This window comes from Nomia melanderi, chromosome 5 (assembly GCF_051020985.1).
Source record: "Nomia melanderi isolate GNS246 chromosome 5, iyNomMela1, whole genome shotgun sequence".
Taxonomy (NCBI): domain Eukaryota; kingdom Metazoa; phylum Arthropoda; class Insecta; order Hymenoptera; family Halictidae; genus Nomia; species Nomia melanderi.
The window spans coordinates 13,442,501-13,459,896 of NC_135003.1; the positions used below are offsets into that span (position 1 = coordinate 13,442,501).

General features: G+C 36.5%; 4 protein-coding genes across 8 annotated transcripts; 3 read left to right on the plus strand and 1 right to left on the minus strand.

Annotated features, from left to right (window-relative positions):
* Positions 1–1,288: 1,288 nt before the first annotated feature.
* On the plus strand, positions 1,289–3,912 carry LOC116425097 (actin, muscle). Its single transcript, XM_031972316.2, has 3 exons — positions 1,289–1,452; positions 2,484–2,632; positions 2,761–3,912. The coding sequence occupies exons 2-3, from the start codon at positions 2,507–2,509 to the stop codon at positions 3,763–3,765; spliced, it is 1,131 nt and encodes a 376-aa protein (XP_031828176.2). The 5' UTR covers positions 1,289–1,452; positions 2,484–2,506; the 3' UTR covers positions 3,766–3,912.
* Positions 3,913–6,509: 2,597 nt separating this feature from the next.
* Positions 6,510–10,934, plus strand: LOC116424990 (uncharacterized). 2 transcript variants are annotated; one of them, XM_031972130.2, is made up of 9 exons: positions 6,510–6,544; positions 7,415–8,082; positions 8,149–8,488; positions 8,568–8,905; positions 8,974–9,199; positions 9,270–9,608; positions 9,711–9,864; positions 9,946–10,109; positions 10,180–10,934. In XM_031972130.2, the coding sequence occupies exons 2-9, from the start codon at positions 7,442–7,444 to the stop codon at positions 10,480–10,482; spliced, it is 2,505 nt and encodes an 834-aa protein (XP_031827990.2). In that variant the 5' UTR covers positions 6,510–6,544; positions 7,415–7,441; the 3' UTR covers positions 10,483–10,934. The 2 variants fall into 2 exon arrangements, with proteins under 2 accessions (XP_031827990.2, XP_031827986.2); XM_031972126.2 differs by lacking the exon at positions 6,510–6,544 and adding an exon at positions 6,587–7,138.
* Sem1 (Suppressor of exocyst mutations 1) lies at positions 10,828–11,813 on the minus strand. Its single transcript, XM_031972271.2, has 3 exons — positions 11,644–11,813; positions 11,465–11,561; positions 10,828–11,012 (listed from the first exon to the last, which is right to left on the minus strand). Exons 1-3 carry the CDS (start codon positions 11,726–11,728, stop codon positions 10,961–10,963), a joined length of 234 nt encoding a protein of 77 aa, XP_031828131.1. The 5' UTR covers positions 11,729–11,813; the 3' UTR covers positions 10,828–10,960.
* A 289-nt stretch (positions 11,814–12,102) lies between these two features.
* Positions 12,103–17,139, plus strand: LOC116424998 (uncharacterized). 4 transcript variants are annotated; one of them, XM_031972146.2, is made up of 5 exons: positions 12,103–12,220; positions 12,442–12,559; positions 12,955–13,281; positions 14,574–15,898; positions 16,693–17,139. In XM_031972146.2, exons 2-5 carry the CDS (start codon positions 12,442–12,444, stop codon positions 17,137–17,139), a joined length of 2,217 nt encoding a protein of 738 aa, XP_031828006.2. In that variant the 5' UTR covers positions 12,103–12,220. The 4 variants fall into 4 exon arrangements, with proteins under 4 accessions (XP_031828006.2, XP_031828023.2, XP_031828015.2 ...); XM_031972163.2 differs by having other exon boundaries at positions 12,442–12,538; XM_031972155.2 differs by having other exon boundaries at positions 12,116–12,202.
* The last annotated feature ends 257 nt before the right edge of the window (positions 17,140–17,396 follow it).

Here is a 17,396-nt window from a genome sequence, read left to right on the forward strand (position 1 = left end):
TATTTATTATTTATATAGAGATGTTTGTGATTGATTATTTATATAGAACTATTTATTATTTATTATTTACATTATTACGTATATAAAATAGAAATTTTTATACGAGATAGGTACGAGAGTTTGCCAAGTAAATAAAAATCACTAATCTAAACGCGTGGAATATTATTAAATCACAAACAGTACTGAATTCTAATTTCTGAATGATTCAATGTAAAATAATTTTCGAATTTCGTCGAATTCGATTTCTTATCAAGAACTCGTATCGCGGTTTCTCCGATTTCCAATTAATTAAATCTGTCCGGGACTGAAGTGCAAGTATTTCCTAGAATACAACGATGCATCGTCACGGAGACTAAATGATCCATATAAGGAAATGCTTTCCTTATCAACAATAAGATAACTTTTTCTCAACAATGATAATCCGAGTGCACGGACCATGTCGTTTATAAAATGAGAATTACTCACAAGCCAATAATGATTTCTCAACTAAACTATACTTCATTAACCGCAAATAGCAACTATAAACAACAGAAAATTAATTTCATCGTCGATAACTATTATCGACAAAAGAAATTTATTTTCATTCTCCACAAACGATTACCGACAAGGGAACTTAATTTCGATATACTCCCAACAGTCATCAGAGTAATTATATTTTAATACAATCATCAGATTATTACGCAAGAGAATGCACGTAAACAAGCCACAAATTACTCTACATTCGCCTGCTGCAGCTTCCCTTCAAACCAAAGAAAACACAATTTAACTACAGATCCCAAAAATCTCATCCCTTTAATCAAATACAAAACAATTCCACTTTACCAATAATCAAAACCTAATATCTCTCGTAATCGAACTAAACCCAATTCTACCCAAACCAAATTTCTCCACGAACACCGTACTAACAATGAAAAACCCATTCGATCCCTTGCAACAATGATTTCCAACAAAACCTCAACCCTATTGTTAAAAAAAAACACCGTGAACATATCACAATCGATATCCCCAGTGAAATAACAGAACGATCGCGAGCAGGGGATCCGGTTTCCGGAGAAATCTATAAAAATTGTTGCGATAACCGTTATTTTCGTTCCCCGCGCGAGTGCCCTTCGACCCTCGGTTATTAGCGCCCGACGAAGAACGGCCCTGGCGCGTGACGAGTCCTTATTTGGATTGGGGGGCCGTCGGCAGCCGTCTCGTCGCGACGCACGGCGTCTCTCCCTCTCGGCGTCGCTGTTAGGGCGACTAAGGACTAGGCGGTGGCGGCGGGCTGAGACGAGTGTTAATGCACGATAGATTTCCATCTAAGGGGCGGATCGCTATTTTCGGCTGCGAACCGATATGGATAAAGGGACCCCACAGAGCCGGCACTGTGCCACTCGCCGCTCTCGGTCTCTTGCACGACGTACGCCCAAAGCGACCGCTGCCGATTTTTCGACTCGTTAGTGAACGGTAAATCGTAGTCGAGTGTCTTTTGCGATTTGAGAATCGGTACGAAGAATAGTTCACAGTGAGCTGAGATACCGGCGAGCTGTTCTTCGCGATCGATCGATCGATCGGGAGTACGCCGGAGGCGGCGTACTCCTGGACTGACCTCGGTCCTCGCGATAATTCGTCGTTCGATCCAACGGATCGACGGAACCGCGGATACAGTGAATCACGGAGGCTCCGTTTTTGTGCGATTCGTTTGCCTCTTCTGTGTGATCTCGCGGCCGAGATCGGTGCCGAGCTCGATCCGGCTGTACGAGGACCGAGCGTAGTCGATCGCTTGTGGATCCGTTGCTCGAGCTTGCATGCGCGCGGATTATTGTGAAGTGATGTTCCACGAATTGTGATTCTAACGTGTGACCGTTGACATTGATCCTATTAGAGAGCCCTTCGCGTCCGATTAACCGATCTGTCGGGGTAACGATTAATTGAACGGTTGAGGGATACTGGTTACGATCGATACTAATTACTGCATGATTAACATTTTGACGGTATACCATGTATTTCGTATTTTTCGTGCTTCTTGCTGGGGAATTGTAGTTTATGGGTATTCTTATTTTTATTGGACTAGAGCGTGGGTGTGATTAGTTGGAATTAGTATTGTTACAGTTTTTGTTAATTTGGTATTATAAAGTATATTTGATCTTTGATGCTTGGAAACATTAACCCTTTGCACTCGGAAGTTTCTCACTGGAGATATTTAACATTTCTTCAGCTGAACGATTCTTTTGTCTGACCATAACTCGTTTATTTCACTGAACTCTCCCTTGTAGCTTGTCTTTCGGTCCCTTTTATAACGTTCTATCGAATAACCGCCGTTTCGATTGAATTCTATGAATCGTATTCCTTTATTCTCGAGTCATTGTGTTGCTTAAATACAATCGTTACTGAGGCACTCGACGATCTGCGAGTAACGCTCCCATTAACCTCCCCGAGCCCGAACAGTCACGTAACAAGAAGAATGTCATCTCACGTATTCAATTCGATTTTTGCAGAAAGTACCTAAAAACAAACCAAGATGTGTGACGATGATGTTGCGGCACTAGTCGTGGACAATGGGTCCGGTATGTGCAAGGCGGGATTCGCTGGAGATGACGCGCCCCGCGCTGTCTTCCCCAGCATTGTCGGCCGCCCGCGTCATCAGGTTGGTCAGACATTTCAAACATTCAACGAAAACCTCCTAAAACAGAATTAACCTAAAACAAAGAGCACGGATCATTCCGGAGAGCCTAACCAGTGCGCGAGATACTGATATCTTGAATATCTTCCCAGGGTGTGATGGTCGGTATGGGTCAAAAGGACAGCTACGTGGGGGACGAGGCCCAAAGTAAAAGAGGTATACTTACCTTAAAGTATCCTATAGAACACGGTATAATCACCAATTGGGACGACATGGAGAAGATCTGGCATCATACCTTCTACAACGAGCTGCGCGTTGCTCCCGAGGAGCATCCGGTCCTGCTCACCGAGGCCCCCCTGAACCCCAAGGCTAACCGCGAGAAGATGACCCAAATCATGTTCGAAACCTTCAACAGCCCGGCCATGTACGTCGCCATCCAGGCCGTCCTCTCCCTGTACGCTTCCGGTCGTACCACCGGTATCGTCTTGGACTCCGGAGACGGTGTTTCCCACACCGTGCCCATCTACGAAGGTTACGCCCTTCCCCATGCCATCCTCCGTCTGGACTTGGCCGGTCGCGACTTGACCGACTACCTCATGAAGATCCTCACCGAGAGAGGCTACAGCTTCACCACCACGGCTGAGCGTGAGATCGTCCGCGACATCAAGGAGAAACTTTGCTATGTCGCCCTGGACTTCGAACAGGAAATGGCCACCGCCGCGGCCAGCACCTCTCTCGAGAAGAGCTACGAGTTGCCTGACGGACAGGTGATCACCATTGGTAACGAGAGGTTCCGTTGCCCCGAGGCCCTCTTCCAACCGTCCTTCTTGGGCATGGAATCCTGCGGTATCCACGAGACCGTGTACAACTCCATCATGAAGTGCGACGTCGACATCCGTAAGGATCTGTACGCGAACACTGTACTCTCCGGCGGTACCACCATGTACCCCGGTATCGCTGACCGTATGCAGAAAGAAATCACTGCCCTCGCCCCGTCTACCATCAAGATCAAGATCATCGCTCCTCCCGAGAGGAAGTACTCCGTATGGATCGGCGGATCTATCCTGGCTTCGCTGTCCACCTTCCAGCAGATGTGGATCTCCAAGCAGGAATACGACGAATCAGGCCCCGGCATTGTACACCGCAAGTGCTTCTAAGGTGTCACAACCGGGCTCAGGGATTCACGATTATATCACCTGCTTTCTTGTCTTTTTTTTTTCTATTGGTGCTCGGTGTTCTTCGAGCTGCTATCTCCCCGTCAATGCTGGGGTACCGGGGTTACAGAGAAGAAGGAGAGAAGAAGGTAGAATCGGGGGAATGTGGTTTTGGGAAATGGAAATTACTGAAGTGCCTTTATTCTACACATTTATCAGACTGTACTTTACTTTGTAGTTTATACAACACGACTGTTTGTTATTAACGTTAATTAATTTATTGATAAACTCCTCGGTCATTTGCAACGAGCCCTTCTCGGTCCCGCAGGAACGTGTATACGCAGACATACGCATACATGTACACACTCTCACACACACGCAAAGGCTTTCTTGGTATCGTACGCGCACTTAATCTGGCATTTGCGATTCGCACAGGGTGGTAATCGACGAGAGCGAAAGTATACGACAGACAACAACAAAGGAAAAAAAAAAAGAGAAAAAGGAAATACCGTAAACCAGGCGCATCAACGTCGGCTCATATTGCTGCCTGGCGTATTGTTCTTCTTATTATACCATATGATTAATGATAATAAAACTGTATTATATAATAAGTCGATGTCGGATTATGTGAACCTTATCGCGGTCGATATCTTTGGCCCGCGTTCAACACGATGACATAACGGTCGTGAACAAATTGCGATTTCATACTCGGCGAACTTCGAGAGAAATATTGTGTTTTGGTTTCTCATGACATTTTACTCTGGATGCAGTGTACTCTGGCAACCGGCCAATCTACGTGTAACTTTAAGTGACTGTATTTTTGTTCGTTTTCAAAAGGGTAGGGTAAAGAATACCTCTTACACGTCGGTATAAGAAAAAAAAAAGGAACGCACAGAGAAACTTACAAAATCCTCTTACGTAAAATCTATTCGAGAGCAGCCGAGAGGATTTCGATAGAAACTTCATTATGAAAATATATACCATGTTGCTACTCCGACCTAAGAATATCATACAGCACCTATTCGATTCTACAGTTTCGACAGAAAATTTCAATCGTTTCCCTAGAGATCGCAAAGGAACTCCCCGGCGAGAGTGAGACCATTCGATTCAACGAATGTCCAAGGTTAATTTGTCATTGGCAAAGTAAATCTTATTTCTCCTGCAATCTACGATATCCATATCTTTCGTCTCGTTGTTTCTCGGAAACGATCGCGATCGTTTCCAGTTGTCGAGCGTTCGAATGCCTCGACGCGAGACAGATTCGTTTGTTCGTCGACGTGGGATGTTCGACGCGGTCCGCTGAGGGACGGTCGATTTTAGACGGCCGTTTCCCCGAAGGCGAGGCGGCGGTAACCCAAGACGAGCGGCAAAACTGCGGTACAAATGAAGAAATAGCAAAAATAGAGATGCCGGTAGTCAAATACGTGGATGCCATGGCTGTTGGGGAGCGCGTGCCGGGAGTCCCCGGGAGTATCTTCTAGCCTTACAAGGCCCCCGAGTAACTTATGTTTATTCTGACGCTTCGACGACTAAATTTAGAGGCTGCACCAACCGAGGCGTGTGTGCACGCGTCTGTGCACCTGCATGGGGTTCATGTGCGCCAGTTTAAACCAACTCTATCGCGAGCCGCCTCTCCCCGCGGAGCGGACACGTGCTGACAGCTTCGAGGCGGGGGACCGATTCGTGTAATTGTAATTATGCGAAAGTTACGATTCGCGTGCTCTCGACGCTCCGCCATTTTGGTACCCTCGCGTCGCGCGAAAAATTATGGAACGGGTTAAATTATTTGCTTTTTAGGGTAAGGTGAAATAGTTGACCGGTTGAGATCAATTGCGTGAATAGTAAACGCTTGTTCTTTCGTTGAATTGAGAAATTCTATATATGAGTATCGTTTGAACTTCTTGTATTATGCAATGAAGCGAAGTTTTTCTGAAGTAGTTGTATTATTTGAATTTTATAGACAGTTTTGAGGATTTAGTAATTTGTGCCAGAAGTTGACTGCCCTTTGTTAGCAGTTGATTTAAAACCGAAAACATTGAAGGTGATTAGGTTAATATCATTTATTTAGAACGATTATGAGAAATTGTAAGGGAGAAGATAAATACGAATGGAAGGAAGTTAATTCCATTTTGGAAATTGGAGGTATGTTATTAATGTCGATGAAATAAATTGTTAGTTTTTACGGTAAATGATAAGAGTTGTCGGAAATTTGCATAATATTTGTAACTTTATAAACAGAATTGAAATGATATATATAATGTATTAACGAAAAAATTAATTAGAAAAAGGCAAATTAAGGTACACTCGTAAATCTATAATAATTCACATGGTTATCGAATGAAGTACGATCCTGTTAGTTATAAAAATTATAGAAAGAACTTATAGTCAAAATTTTTATCAATTTAAAAATTGAAAGCAGTAACTATAAGCATGTAGAAAAAATCGATCAGCATTCGAGAGAAGCTTATCAATAATAGCATACAAATAGGAACTTTTTGATTATAATAAAGAATTAAAAAATTTGATAATAATAAAATTAATATATATAATCGAGAAATGGCCATATATTATAAAATAAGTTTCAAGTATGTATAAAAAATTCATTTTATATATCACTGATACGAGCATTATACGTTAGAATAATCATAATGTGCAAAAAAAGACTGCAGATTAGATTTTATATTGTTATCTATTTGAAAATATGAATCAATAAATGCTTGTATAAAAATATTGTTATCTGATTCAAGATGATTCAGTTTTTCTCCAAGCATTAAACTAAAAGGTACGTATGACCTAAATATGTATCTACATGTATAACTCATGCTCAATCGTTTCACATGTATTACATACATACGCATGTCACAACGGAACATATGTTAGCGGGCTGCTTTATCAACAAAAAGTGGAAAGAGAATTATTCGTGTAACCTCGTGTCTAATACATAGTACGTAATGTAGACATCATTTGCACTGTGAGCACTGTACTTATTTAAGTGTCATTCGAAACAATACACGTATGTTGTACGCTGTCATTTGTTCTACAAAATAAATTATTACGTCGTTGCAACAATGCATGTTGCATTGGAACAATGATAATAAGAATGGCTGTAGCAACAGTGACAATAGCCACGCTCGCGAAGGGACCGATCGTGTGTTGCCTGCAGTAAATGATTTAAATATGTAACATGGTCGTGCAGACTCACGTGCAGACGAATGAAAGTACTCTAAGTTAGTGAATTATAAGTGTCATGGTGCATGAATCAACTAAAATTTATGAGACAAGAATTCGCCGATTAAACGCGAACAAAAATGGGAAACACCGAGGTTAAATTCGGAATCGAGATGTCAATTATAACAAACCTTTTTAAGAGCACGCGGTATGTTTTGTAATTTAAGTGGAGCAATAGAAAATAAATGTTACCTTGTCGGGAAAAGCGACGAGTTGTAATGTATTTTAAAGATGTACAATCGCAATTTGTTCTTGCCAAATACGGAAAAGAATAATCTTTGCGACTTTAGTTTGTATATTATTGTAATATTATTTGTTGAATATCATGTGAAACGTTTGTAACACGAAATTCTTTACGAAAAATTTGTAAAACTTCAAATTATTTTGTTCTGAATTAGGAATAATGAAAATATGTTTCTTACAGGTTTACGGTACGCTGGTTGTATGTACAATGTTAAAGTTATTATTATATCATATTATGTTTACAATGGTGAAAGTTATACCAATGAGCTGGTTGAACCAGATATTGATTTTAAGTGTATTAAGCGCAACGTTATCTTTAATTATACAAGAATGGGCTGGTCTCACACCACTACCAATCTATGTTTCTATATTATGGGTTATCTTCGTTACAATAATTTCAGTATGGCTTAGCTGTTTTATCTTTCAACTTGCGTTAAAAGCGAAGAGCCCGCTTAATGTGACATTCCTTAATGACTGGTTATATAAAAAGTTATTAATCAGTTTGAAATTACGTGATCCTGGGGATCAGAAATCAGTAGGAGCATCTACTGATATGACAGAAAATGTTCAATCGAAAAGGAAAGTAGATAGAAAAATGTCTAATGAAAAGACCATTTTGAGGAGAAAAAAGCTGATCGGTGTAAATGATATGGTGAAAGAAATAAACTCGAAATGTATAGAAGTATGGTATAAATCTATCAGCAATGATAAATCATTTCCTAAGGAAGCACAAATATTACTTAAAAAATTATTGACCAAGCTGTTCCATCAAATCAATTCAATGGACAAAGTGCAGCTTACTCATCGGCTAGCTAATGTGGTCTTATTACACTTTAAAGAATACCACAGGTATAATGTTTTACTTATGTAGCCATAAAATAAATTATTTATTACAAGCAGTTGAATTTATTGTAGAGCATTACGGCGAGTAGAAAAACAGACATCAAAAACTATGGAAGATGCATTCAAATATTTACATCCTGGTTCTCGTAATGCATCAGCTTTGGAGCACATGCTTCATCGAATAATCACTATCTTAGCACAAGAATTTTTACAATGGGAACTAACAAGTTCATTGCCATGTAAACTATTATTATCTATTTTAGCAAAGAGATTATTATTATTTATAGAAACAGTCAGTTCTCCAAGCTGGCTTTTTCAAAGTTTATTAGAGTTGTTAGAACCTACGTTGAAAGAAGATGCTAAAATTCAGAGTAAAAAGAAAAATGAACAAGAAGAACCATTACGCACAAAAGTACAGTATATAAGATAGTTAATTATTAATTAATTTCTAGTTAATTACTTGTTCTGTATTAATGAAGTGATCGTTTTAGAAATTTATATCTGATGCTTTGTGCGATGGTATGACATCTTCAACAGCTGCTATAATTCCACGACCACTACCGAAATCAAATTCGGATACCTTGACAAATACTTCGGTTGAAAACAAAAGTAAAACGACGACTATAAATGAAAAAAGGCCTACCTTACGATTAGATAATTTACCTATAGAACACAGGGGTCTTTGGGGTCAGAGTATGTCGGAAGTAGATGCTGAATTATTAGATGAGGATAAAATATCCCCGGTATATGAAGAAACTACAGATTTTGCATCAACGATTGCTAGACTTAGAACTGTACTGCAACAAAAATCAACTGTTACTACTCCTTTGTAAGTTATAAATGCATTTAACATCTAAACAATATTGTAGATATTTATCTGTATTTCCATGCTTTCAGACACATGGAAGAAAAGTCATATGCAGTATACGAAGGTAGTCAGTTTACAAATTTAATGATTCCTTGGACAGAATTTCGTACAGAACCCGATGGTTCACAACAGTTACTTTATTGTATTCAATTTGACGATGTGGAGCAACGCGGAGTTGATTTGTTTGAAACTACAACAGCAACCGTTCGGAGACAGTACCGTGATTTCGCTCAGTTACATGCTAGTTTACAAGAGGTAGATTGAAAACTACACAATTTAGTACTTCTCAATATTTTATTTTATTTAATTCTCGTATGTTTTATAGATTCCAGAATTAGCACCCATTATGCAAAATTTGGTATTACCAGAGGGTGGACGTATCGAGTTAGAAAATTATATAATAACTTTAACTACACGGTTAGCTAGCGAATGCCCACCGCAACTGCGACATTTTTTGCGTCCAAACAGTAGCGCTGGCAAAAAAGCGGATGTCGTAGCACCTCGACTCGATAGATTTCTGGCCAAAACTGTAAGCGGAGTTTTCAACACTTTAAAAACAGTTGTTCCAGGGTTTGAAGTTGAACAAGAGGAAGAAACTATTCCATTACCTACACTAATGCCTCTAGCTGATATACCATGGAGATTTGTAGAGGACATTAAATCGGTATTAAGATATTCATCTTAGTAGAAGTATTTCTAATATATTTAAAATTTGTCATTCTTTATATTTCATTAAGAGGCAAATTTATTTCTTCAATTCTTTTAGAAAAGTCTGGGAAATGAACTTCAAACGTTAGTTGCTGACAGGACTGATTATTACTCTGTAGATACAGCTTACGAAGCCGTAGATTCTATGGAGGGTAGCAATGATACTGCATTAATAATGCACTGGTTAGAAACAGTAAAAGATTCTTATGAAGGTAAATTATACATGTATCGCTTAGAGATACTGGAAACATTCGACATAAATTTTTAAATTTGACTGTTATTTTCTCTGATAGAAGAATCAGATGAATTGGATTCTCATCTACGATTAACATGTATCGCTGTAGATATTATTTGTGAATTGTTAAGTGGCATTGGAAGTAATAACACATTACAACAAGAATCAGTTGTTAGGTGGATGAAGTTACTTTTCGGGAATGTCACTGAATCCGTATTACAGGTAATTATTCATAATACTTATTAACAATAATACATTTATGCGAAATCCATAAATTGTTATAATTTTGCAGACTACAGTTCTTCAAATCTTTGATTATTTGAGTAAGAAAACATTTTGTAATGTACAAAACAATATTTCTGACGAACCAGTAGCACATTTAAAGGAGAGACTTTTACAAGAAGTACTAACTAAAATTTCGAATAATGTTCGATTGTTATTCGGTGAAGATGACATCACGAACATTTTGAAGTATCTACTTGATTCTTATGAAATAAAAAAGATCAATGTTGATTTAAACCTACAAATATTAGACGTTTTAGCATCGCAACTACTAATTTCATGTAGGTCGACTCATAGTAGTGTAATTTCTTAATGATTTAATACATTTTTTAATTCATTAAAACAAAAACAAGCAGTTCAATACATAAAAAGATATACATCGTTCAAATGAATCAGTGGTATACAAAATTATTAAGCATTGAAGTATATTTTAGTGGATAAGGAATTGATGTGCCATACATAGTAAATTTGTTGACAAGTTAGTACTATCAAGATTTCAAAAGCAGACTATGTACCTGATTATACATTTAAAATAAGGATGCCAAGTATTTATTCCATTAACATGACTCTTAAGAGTTCAATAATATGTAATGTACATATTATGTATTATATGCATTTAAACTGTACATTCACATTTAATGTTTAAGTTTTGTACAAATATTTATGAAAAATTACTATATTTCACAATTGATAAAGGTTATCAATATACATGAAATTTAAATGTACGCAAAACCTTAACAGTCTAATACACATTTATTCTTATGATTAATAACATTTAATTTATAAATTATTTAATTCTCCTTCCCTTGTTCATTTTGAGCCTTTTGTTTCTCTAATTGAGCTCTGAAATAAATAATTGCATTTTATAAAATATAATTCCTTAAGTATAATATATTAAAAACAAAGTTGATGTAATAATATAACTATGCATTGTACTGTTACTGAAGTTAATTATATGTTGAATCAATTAAGTCGTAATAAAGCTTCATTGTATTTTGTTTCTAAGTTAATTTACCTTTAACCCTTAACAGCTGGAGGACCACGTATAGTGGCTATTACCTTTGTAGTCAACTGTTAAAGGTTGACAAAAGTAATCACTTTTATACAACACATGTCTTCGTAACAGTATAATTTTTTACATTATAATACACATTTAACTAGATCTATTAATTTAGTTTAAAAATTTGCCGATTTTTCAAAATTTTATACTTAAATTCATAATTTTATATACACCAGAAATACATTTATATTTAACGCATTTGTTTAATGTAAATATTCGTTTTTTACAAAATTACCTCAATTGTTGATTAAAATCATCTTCTACATCATCGTCATCCCAATTGTCTTCCCAAACACTAATATCTTCATTATCTTCGTCTACCGCTGTCCAATCTATCAAGTCATTCAATAAATTGAGGTTAAGTTTTCTTATTTGTACTTTACAAGAAATATTTATGAACTTAAATTTGTCTACCTTCAGCGGGAAATTCTTCAAATTCATCGTCCTCCTCCAACAGTCCTAAATCAACTTTGGTTTTATCGTTTTTATTCTCCGTCATTGTGAAATTTGACAGTAGCACACGAGTAAAAAGTTTGGGGTACAACGACAGACGGAATTTGAATTTTCTAGCATTTAAGCATGAAACACACATTCGTCTAGATCCTTCTCACACTGTTCCTCGTCGGTGGTGATACGTTTGGATTTTAGAAATCTATCAAATATGATAATAATATTTTTTATAACACAGATTCAATATTTTAAATTTTAACAAACAACATGAGATTAATTTTACGTATTTTTATTATTAATCGCAAAAATTGTGCTCTGTTCGAATTTTTGTGCTCTGAATATTCAGGGTTTATTAGTACATAAATGTTGCTACTAGGTGGAGCTGTAATTCAATTTTAGAATTTGTTACTTCATTAAATGTTTTATTATTCCATGGTTTCTGGGAGAATCCACTACAAGATAATTAAATATATATTAGCTCATCAGCAATGACTACAGTGCTGGAATTTTTGTATTAGCCACTGTACTGAAAGAATTCAATGTATTTTACTAGAAGTTTTTTATTGTTACCTTGGAAACTAATTTATACTCGAAGCTAAAATTTTATAGTGTTCTCGTGTTTTCAACAACCCTTCAAAATTCTACGTCGATCGACGACAGATACTTTTAAAAAAAAATCTGAAATGACTTATTGTTATAAATAACCCTTTCCAGGAATTATAAATCAAAAGCATAATTTAATATGTTGTTATTATATTCCAGATGGATACAGATTTGGAGTTTGAACAAATAGAAGGTCACATTGAAAATCGAAATCAGATCCTCTCCGAATTACAGGAAATATGCAAGAAAAATTCGTGTAATCAAATTATCGATTTAGGTTGTGCAATAATAACTGATAACTAGATTTTTTGACAGTAAAAGAATTAACTGTCTTTCTTCCATTTATGAATACTAAGAGTATCTTTTGTTTGAAACATTTTTTTAATGCAATAAGTAGATTAGAATGAAATTTAAGTAGTACTGTTAAATGACTGGCTCTATATCATTTAAAAAAGCAAAATACTTAAAAGAAAAGTGTCATGGAAGAAACATTCAATTTTCTTTTCACAAAACACAAATTTGAAATTTTATTTTTTCTTATATTACTATAATTTTCATGTTCTATATGCAAGTGCTTATAATAACCGGTCATAATTACAAATCTTATTATTCAATGAAAAGGTAAAAATGATATTTAACAAATCGCTCACTTTTTGTTATAAACTTTTATAGATACCTGCAATGAAATGGGCGGGAAACAAGAATCGAGTTTGTCCTTTGTGGAGGATATCCTAATAGAAATGAATGGAAAGAGTTTGAAAAAATTCAACGAACTGCGTAATGCGAAGTGTTATCGGTGCAAACATTTTCAAAATATACCACGAAACATTCTCGAAGATAGTGAAAAGGCGTCGAATTTGACGGAACGATACGAGGCTGATTTGATGTTCATACAAGCTATAGTTTGGTTGAAATCGTTAACGAGAATTATGAAAGATATCTCGCATGAACAGTTTCGTTTGGTATTCCACAAACAGTGGAACACTGCTTTGCACAAAAGTAACATAACCTACCAACGTTTCACATTTCTCTAACACGTTCGCTACCAGCGTCGATCGATATTTCATATCTTGTGCAAAGAAGAGTAAATTAACATGTGTGTTCATGTAATATTGTAACGCACGGTATAATGTGCAGGAAATGGCTGACATTTCTTGTTTTGAATATTATTTGTACTTTGTAAAAGACTATATTTTATGTAGAAGTCTTATTGAAAGAAATGCTGGTAGCGAATTGGGTTAAACAGAATGATTTAAAAGTTAGGCATAAAGTAGGATCATTAAATATAGATAATTCATGATGTGACCAAAGAAGATATTCCTACATATAAAGATGAACGGAAAATATTAATGAAAAAGAATATTTCCACCTATTAACATCTCTGAAACCAAGTTTAATCACTAATATGAAAAGGAAAGAATTGTTAAAAATTTTAATTTCTATGACATACTCAAATATCATATGAATCAGAGGAAAAGCTTTTTAGAGTGCAAAAAATTTGAATTGATAAGTAACTGTAATTCATTAGAAAGCAAACGAGTGAATAGTATTTTTAGAAATACAATTTTACATTAAAATTTATAGATATCACATTTGTTATATTTGTTATATAGTTGATTATATTGTTGGTTTATTAGTCTTGTATAAATTCTCGAGAAATTGAATTTAAAAAAAGATTGCGTTAGTACACGATAAGATGTTAATTGTGGGAATATACTAAAATGGGAATGCACGTTGCGTGCATTGATTCATTATATGAACTGGTTCAGAGTATATTGTAGAGGAAAAGATATGTAGGTTTCTACCACTGACGTCAGCGTGATACGAAAAACCCGGAATTTCTATGAGACATTGAAAACCGATTAAGAAGGTTATCCACGTTACGGAATTACCTTCTTACGTGTTACTATAACAAAAAACAGATGAAATTGCAACACAGTGCAACGACGTGAGGCTGTGCCATTGCTAATTTGAAATATCTTTAACACTGGCAATACAAAGTAGAAAGAAGCAATAACTTCTTTCCTAAAGATTTCTGATTCTCCAGATTTCGAGATAAGATTCTAAACTCTCCCTATGCATCGAATTAAACAACTTCGATGATAGAATAAAATTGATTTAAAAACGATTTCTTAAAATTCCCATCGAACGGATTTTATTACACATTTTACTTTACTTTTATGTGTATATCTTCTTTCTAATCATCTTGCATAATATAATTATTCAGAAGAGAGCATCGAAGTCGAATTGAAATCGGCACGCGATAAATAATTAGAATGAATAAATTACAGGGGACGACGCTGAGACTGATAATAAAAATATACGTTCCCAAAGCGGAAGGCGTACAAAGTCTCCAAACCCAATCTTATCGTTTAATGTTATTCAAGAACGTGATTTAACTTTGTACAATACTCGAGACCGCATCGACATTGAGTCATCCAATAACACCGAACATAAGAAAAAGCACAGTATAATACAATTCGGACGAGACGCAAAGCAAAATGGCGAACATTTTCCAAGAACCACTAGCACCCCGTCCAATTCTTCCTCTCGAAGTACTCGAAGTTTCATTAGAAGCCTCACGGAGAACGCACTTCCGAATCACATTATTCCGGACTCGCAAAGCGAGTATTCATCTTGTTCGGACATATTCAAAGATTCCTCGAGAAGCGAAGATGCGCGTAAGGCGAGCCAAAACAGAATAGAAAATCAACTACCAAACGAAGACAGCATGAACGTCGAATCGATAGAATTGCCTTCGTTCCAATCGCAAGAATTGCCTTATCGCAGCGATTCTTCGCAGACAATTATTCCAGAGTCGAAGAGCGACCTTTCGGTTAATTCTGCCAAAGTCGATTCGATAGATATATTTAACGGAAAATCTTCGCTATACGGAGAAAGCGTAGATAACTCGCAGGGGGAAGATAAATGGCCGTCGAAACTGACTATGCGAAGAATGACACAGAACTCGAAGACATCCGACTCTCGTTTCTGCATCAACAAACTTACCATTTCATCGAATCACACCGATCAGCACTCTATGAAAGATGAGAGTGCGATTTCGAATTCGAGGGACTGCTTCACTCCTCGCAGGAAATCCAGCGTTCTCGATTCCTTCGAATTCCCTGCGAACGTGGACGAGGAGGAATGGATTCTCGATGGAAACCGGAAGTCCTCGTTGTCTTCGTTGGAATTGTCGTTGCGCCGATGCGATGGGCGCGTTGATACGACTCAGGTGATTCAGTCGTCTCAGGTAAATTTAATGGAAGGTGTAGGGTTCGGGGAGACCCGTGGGAAGAGAAGGAAAATGGAGAACGAAGGGAAACGAATTTCTTCGAGATGGTTGAGGTTTACGCTGGAAGCTTTGAATACCGATGATGTTGCCTTCCAATCGATGAAAGTCATTCTCTCGGTACTGCTGAGCGAAAAACTGGCGGTACAGTACATGAGGAGCAGGTGCTGGAAGAATACTTTGGAAATGCAGGCGGTAAACGCTGTGCTGGATTTCTCCGAGATTTTCGAAATGGAGAAGAAAAGTAATGCGTGCACGAATGAAATTGTGCTGGTGATTACGCAGCTGTTGGATAGGAGCATTCGGAACGTAGAATTGAATAAGGTGAATTGATTGTGGTGATCGTTGAAGTATGATTTCGTTAGGTACACTGTCGTTACACTCAAAGAATGATCACATATTTTTTGTTGAATAATATTGAAAAGTATAAAAAGTGTTTAGGTAAAATTAGTAAATTTAAATTATACTATGTATTATTGTCTCATCAATATACACCTTTTGATGATTCCGACGTCTCGGATCTCTATTTACCTCTCGTGTTATCTTTTTCTACGTTCAGGAAACCCGAGAGCCTGACTGCGTCTATAATTAGAATTAATTTTACCTCTTCAGGTGTAATTATCTGGTTTGGGTCCCGATATTCAAGTAGTGACTCAAGGTTTACCGTAATGTGTGTACATATATAATTATTTCCGAAGCTTCGAAGAATTCTGCTTTATGTATACATAAATAAATAAATATATATATAAATAAATATATATATGTATAGCAAAATTCTTAGAAGTATCGGAAATAATTACCATTTTTCTGAACATCTCCTTTAACCCTTTGTTATACGATTATTTTTGTGATTCTATCTATCAGAGTTATTTAATTACTAATCATTTCGGAGAAGAAAAGAAAATCTCCTGTTCATTGTTAAATAAACATTTACTTAGAAGATAAAACATTGATGCCTTGTGCAACAGAGTAACATTAATTTTGATTGAACTGAACTAAAAATAATAAAGTGTACATATTTACTTTACATTTATTCCATTTCATTTTATATTGAATTATAAAACGTTTCTTACTCTGCCACGTCAAAAACATTGCAGCGAAACATTGATCTGTTTCAGGTTACAATATTAACTCACCGGATATCCATTATCTTAGAGCTGTGCGCTTCTATGGGAGTTTGCATCGAAATAATCAATTATCTAACAGCGAAACTGAAATGTTACGAAAGTATCTTGATCTCATTAACAAATAGCAGAAAAGCGAATGTCCACGGTACAGCGAATCAATTGCACATTATATTTTATTCGTTAAGCATCTGCTTGGGAAAATATCTGCTGGTGTTCACTAACAAACCTGACAATCAGTTCGAAGAAGAAACAACGCTATCCGTCGTTGAATTATGGAAGAAACAATTGAAATTTGAGGGCGTCATACTGCAGGAGAGCATTCAAGCACGAGAACGTCGGTGGCAAATGATACTTAACGACTTCAGTACAATTGCAATGGAAACCTTCGTTCCATTCACGAAAATGTCGCGTCGATTGTTAAATATATTAATGCGCTGATAAGCAACGTTTGAACGTTTAACACTAGATTTAGATGAGTCACTTTGACTCATATTGAATTTTATAAACATTATTTGATAAATGTTTGTGATTATGGTTCCGAATAATACATTTTAACATTTGATCTTCTAAATCTAAACGAACATCAATCTTTCTGGGAACAATAAATGTGAATCTAGCGTTAATAATTGAATGTAACACGTCACTCTAACGATATATTTTTTAAACAAACATTTCGTTTCGAGTCCTGCAGTCTT

Bases quoted from the DNA above. Each gene is read 5' to 3' on its own strand.
- Sem1 (XM_031972271.2), bottom strand. From the start codon at position 11,728: ATGACGGAGAATAAAAACGATAAAACCAAAGTTGATTTAGGACTGTTG. The intron at 11,562-11,643 runs GTAGACAAATTT...ATGACTTGATAG, and splicing joins TGAAGAATTTCCCGCTGAAG to ATTGGACAGCGGTAGACGAA. The intron at 11,013-11,464 runs GTAATTTTGTAA...TATTTATTTCAG, and splicing joins GATTTTAATCAACAATTGAG to AGCTCAATTAGAGAAACAAA.
- LOC116424990 (XM_031972130.2), top strand. From the start codon at position 7,442: ATGTTAAAGTTATTATTATATCATATTATGTTTACAATGGTGAAAGTT. The intron at 9,609-9,710 runs GTATTAAGATAT...CAATTCTTTTAG, and splicing joins TTGTAGAGGACATTAAATCG to AAAAGTCTGGGAAATGAACT. The intron at 9,865-9,945 runs GTAAATTATACA...TTTCTCTGATAG, and splicing joins AGTAAAAGATTCTTATGAAG to AAGAATCAGATGAATTGGAT.
- LOC116425097 (XM_031972316.2), top strand. From the start codon at position 2,507: ATGTGTGACGATGATGTTGCGGCACTAGTCGTGGACAATGGGTCCGGT. The intron at 2,633-2,760 runs GTTGGTCAGACA...ATATCTTCCCAG, and splicing joins TCGGCCGCCCGCGTCATCAG to GGTGTGATGGTCGGTATGGG.
- LOC116424998 (XM_031972146.2), top strand. From the start codon at position 12,442: ATGGATACAGATTTGGAGTTTGAACAAATAGAAGGTCACATTGAAAAT. The intron at 12,560-12,954 runs GTTGTGCAATAA...AAACTTTTATAG, and splicing joins TAATCAAATTATCGATTTAG to ATACCTGCAATGAAATGGGC. The intron at 15,899-16,692 runs GTGAATTGATTG...GATCTGTTTCAG, and splicing joins GGAACGTAGAATTGAATAAG to GTTACAATATTAACTCACCG.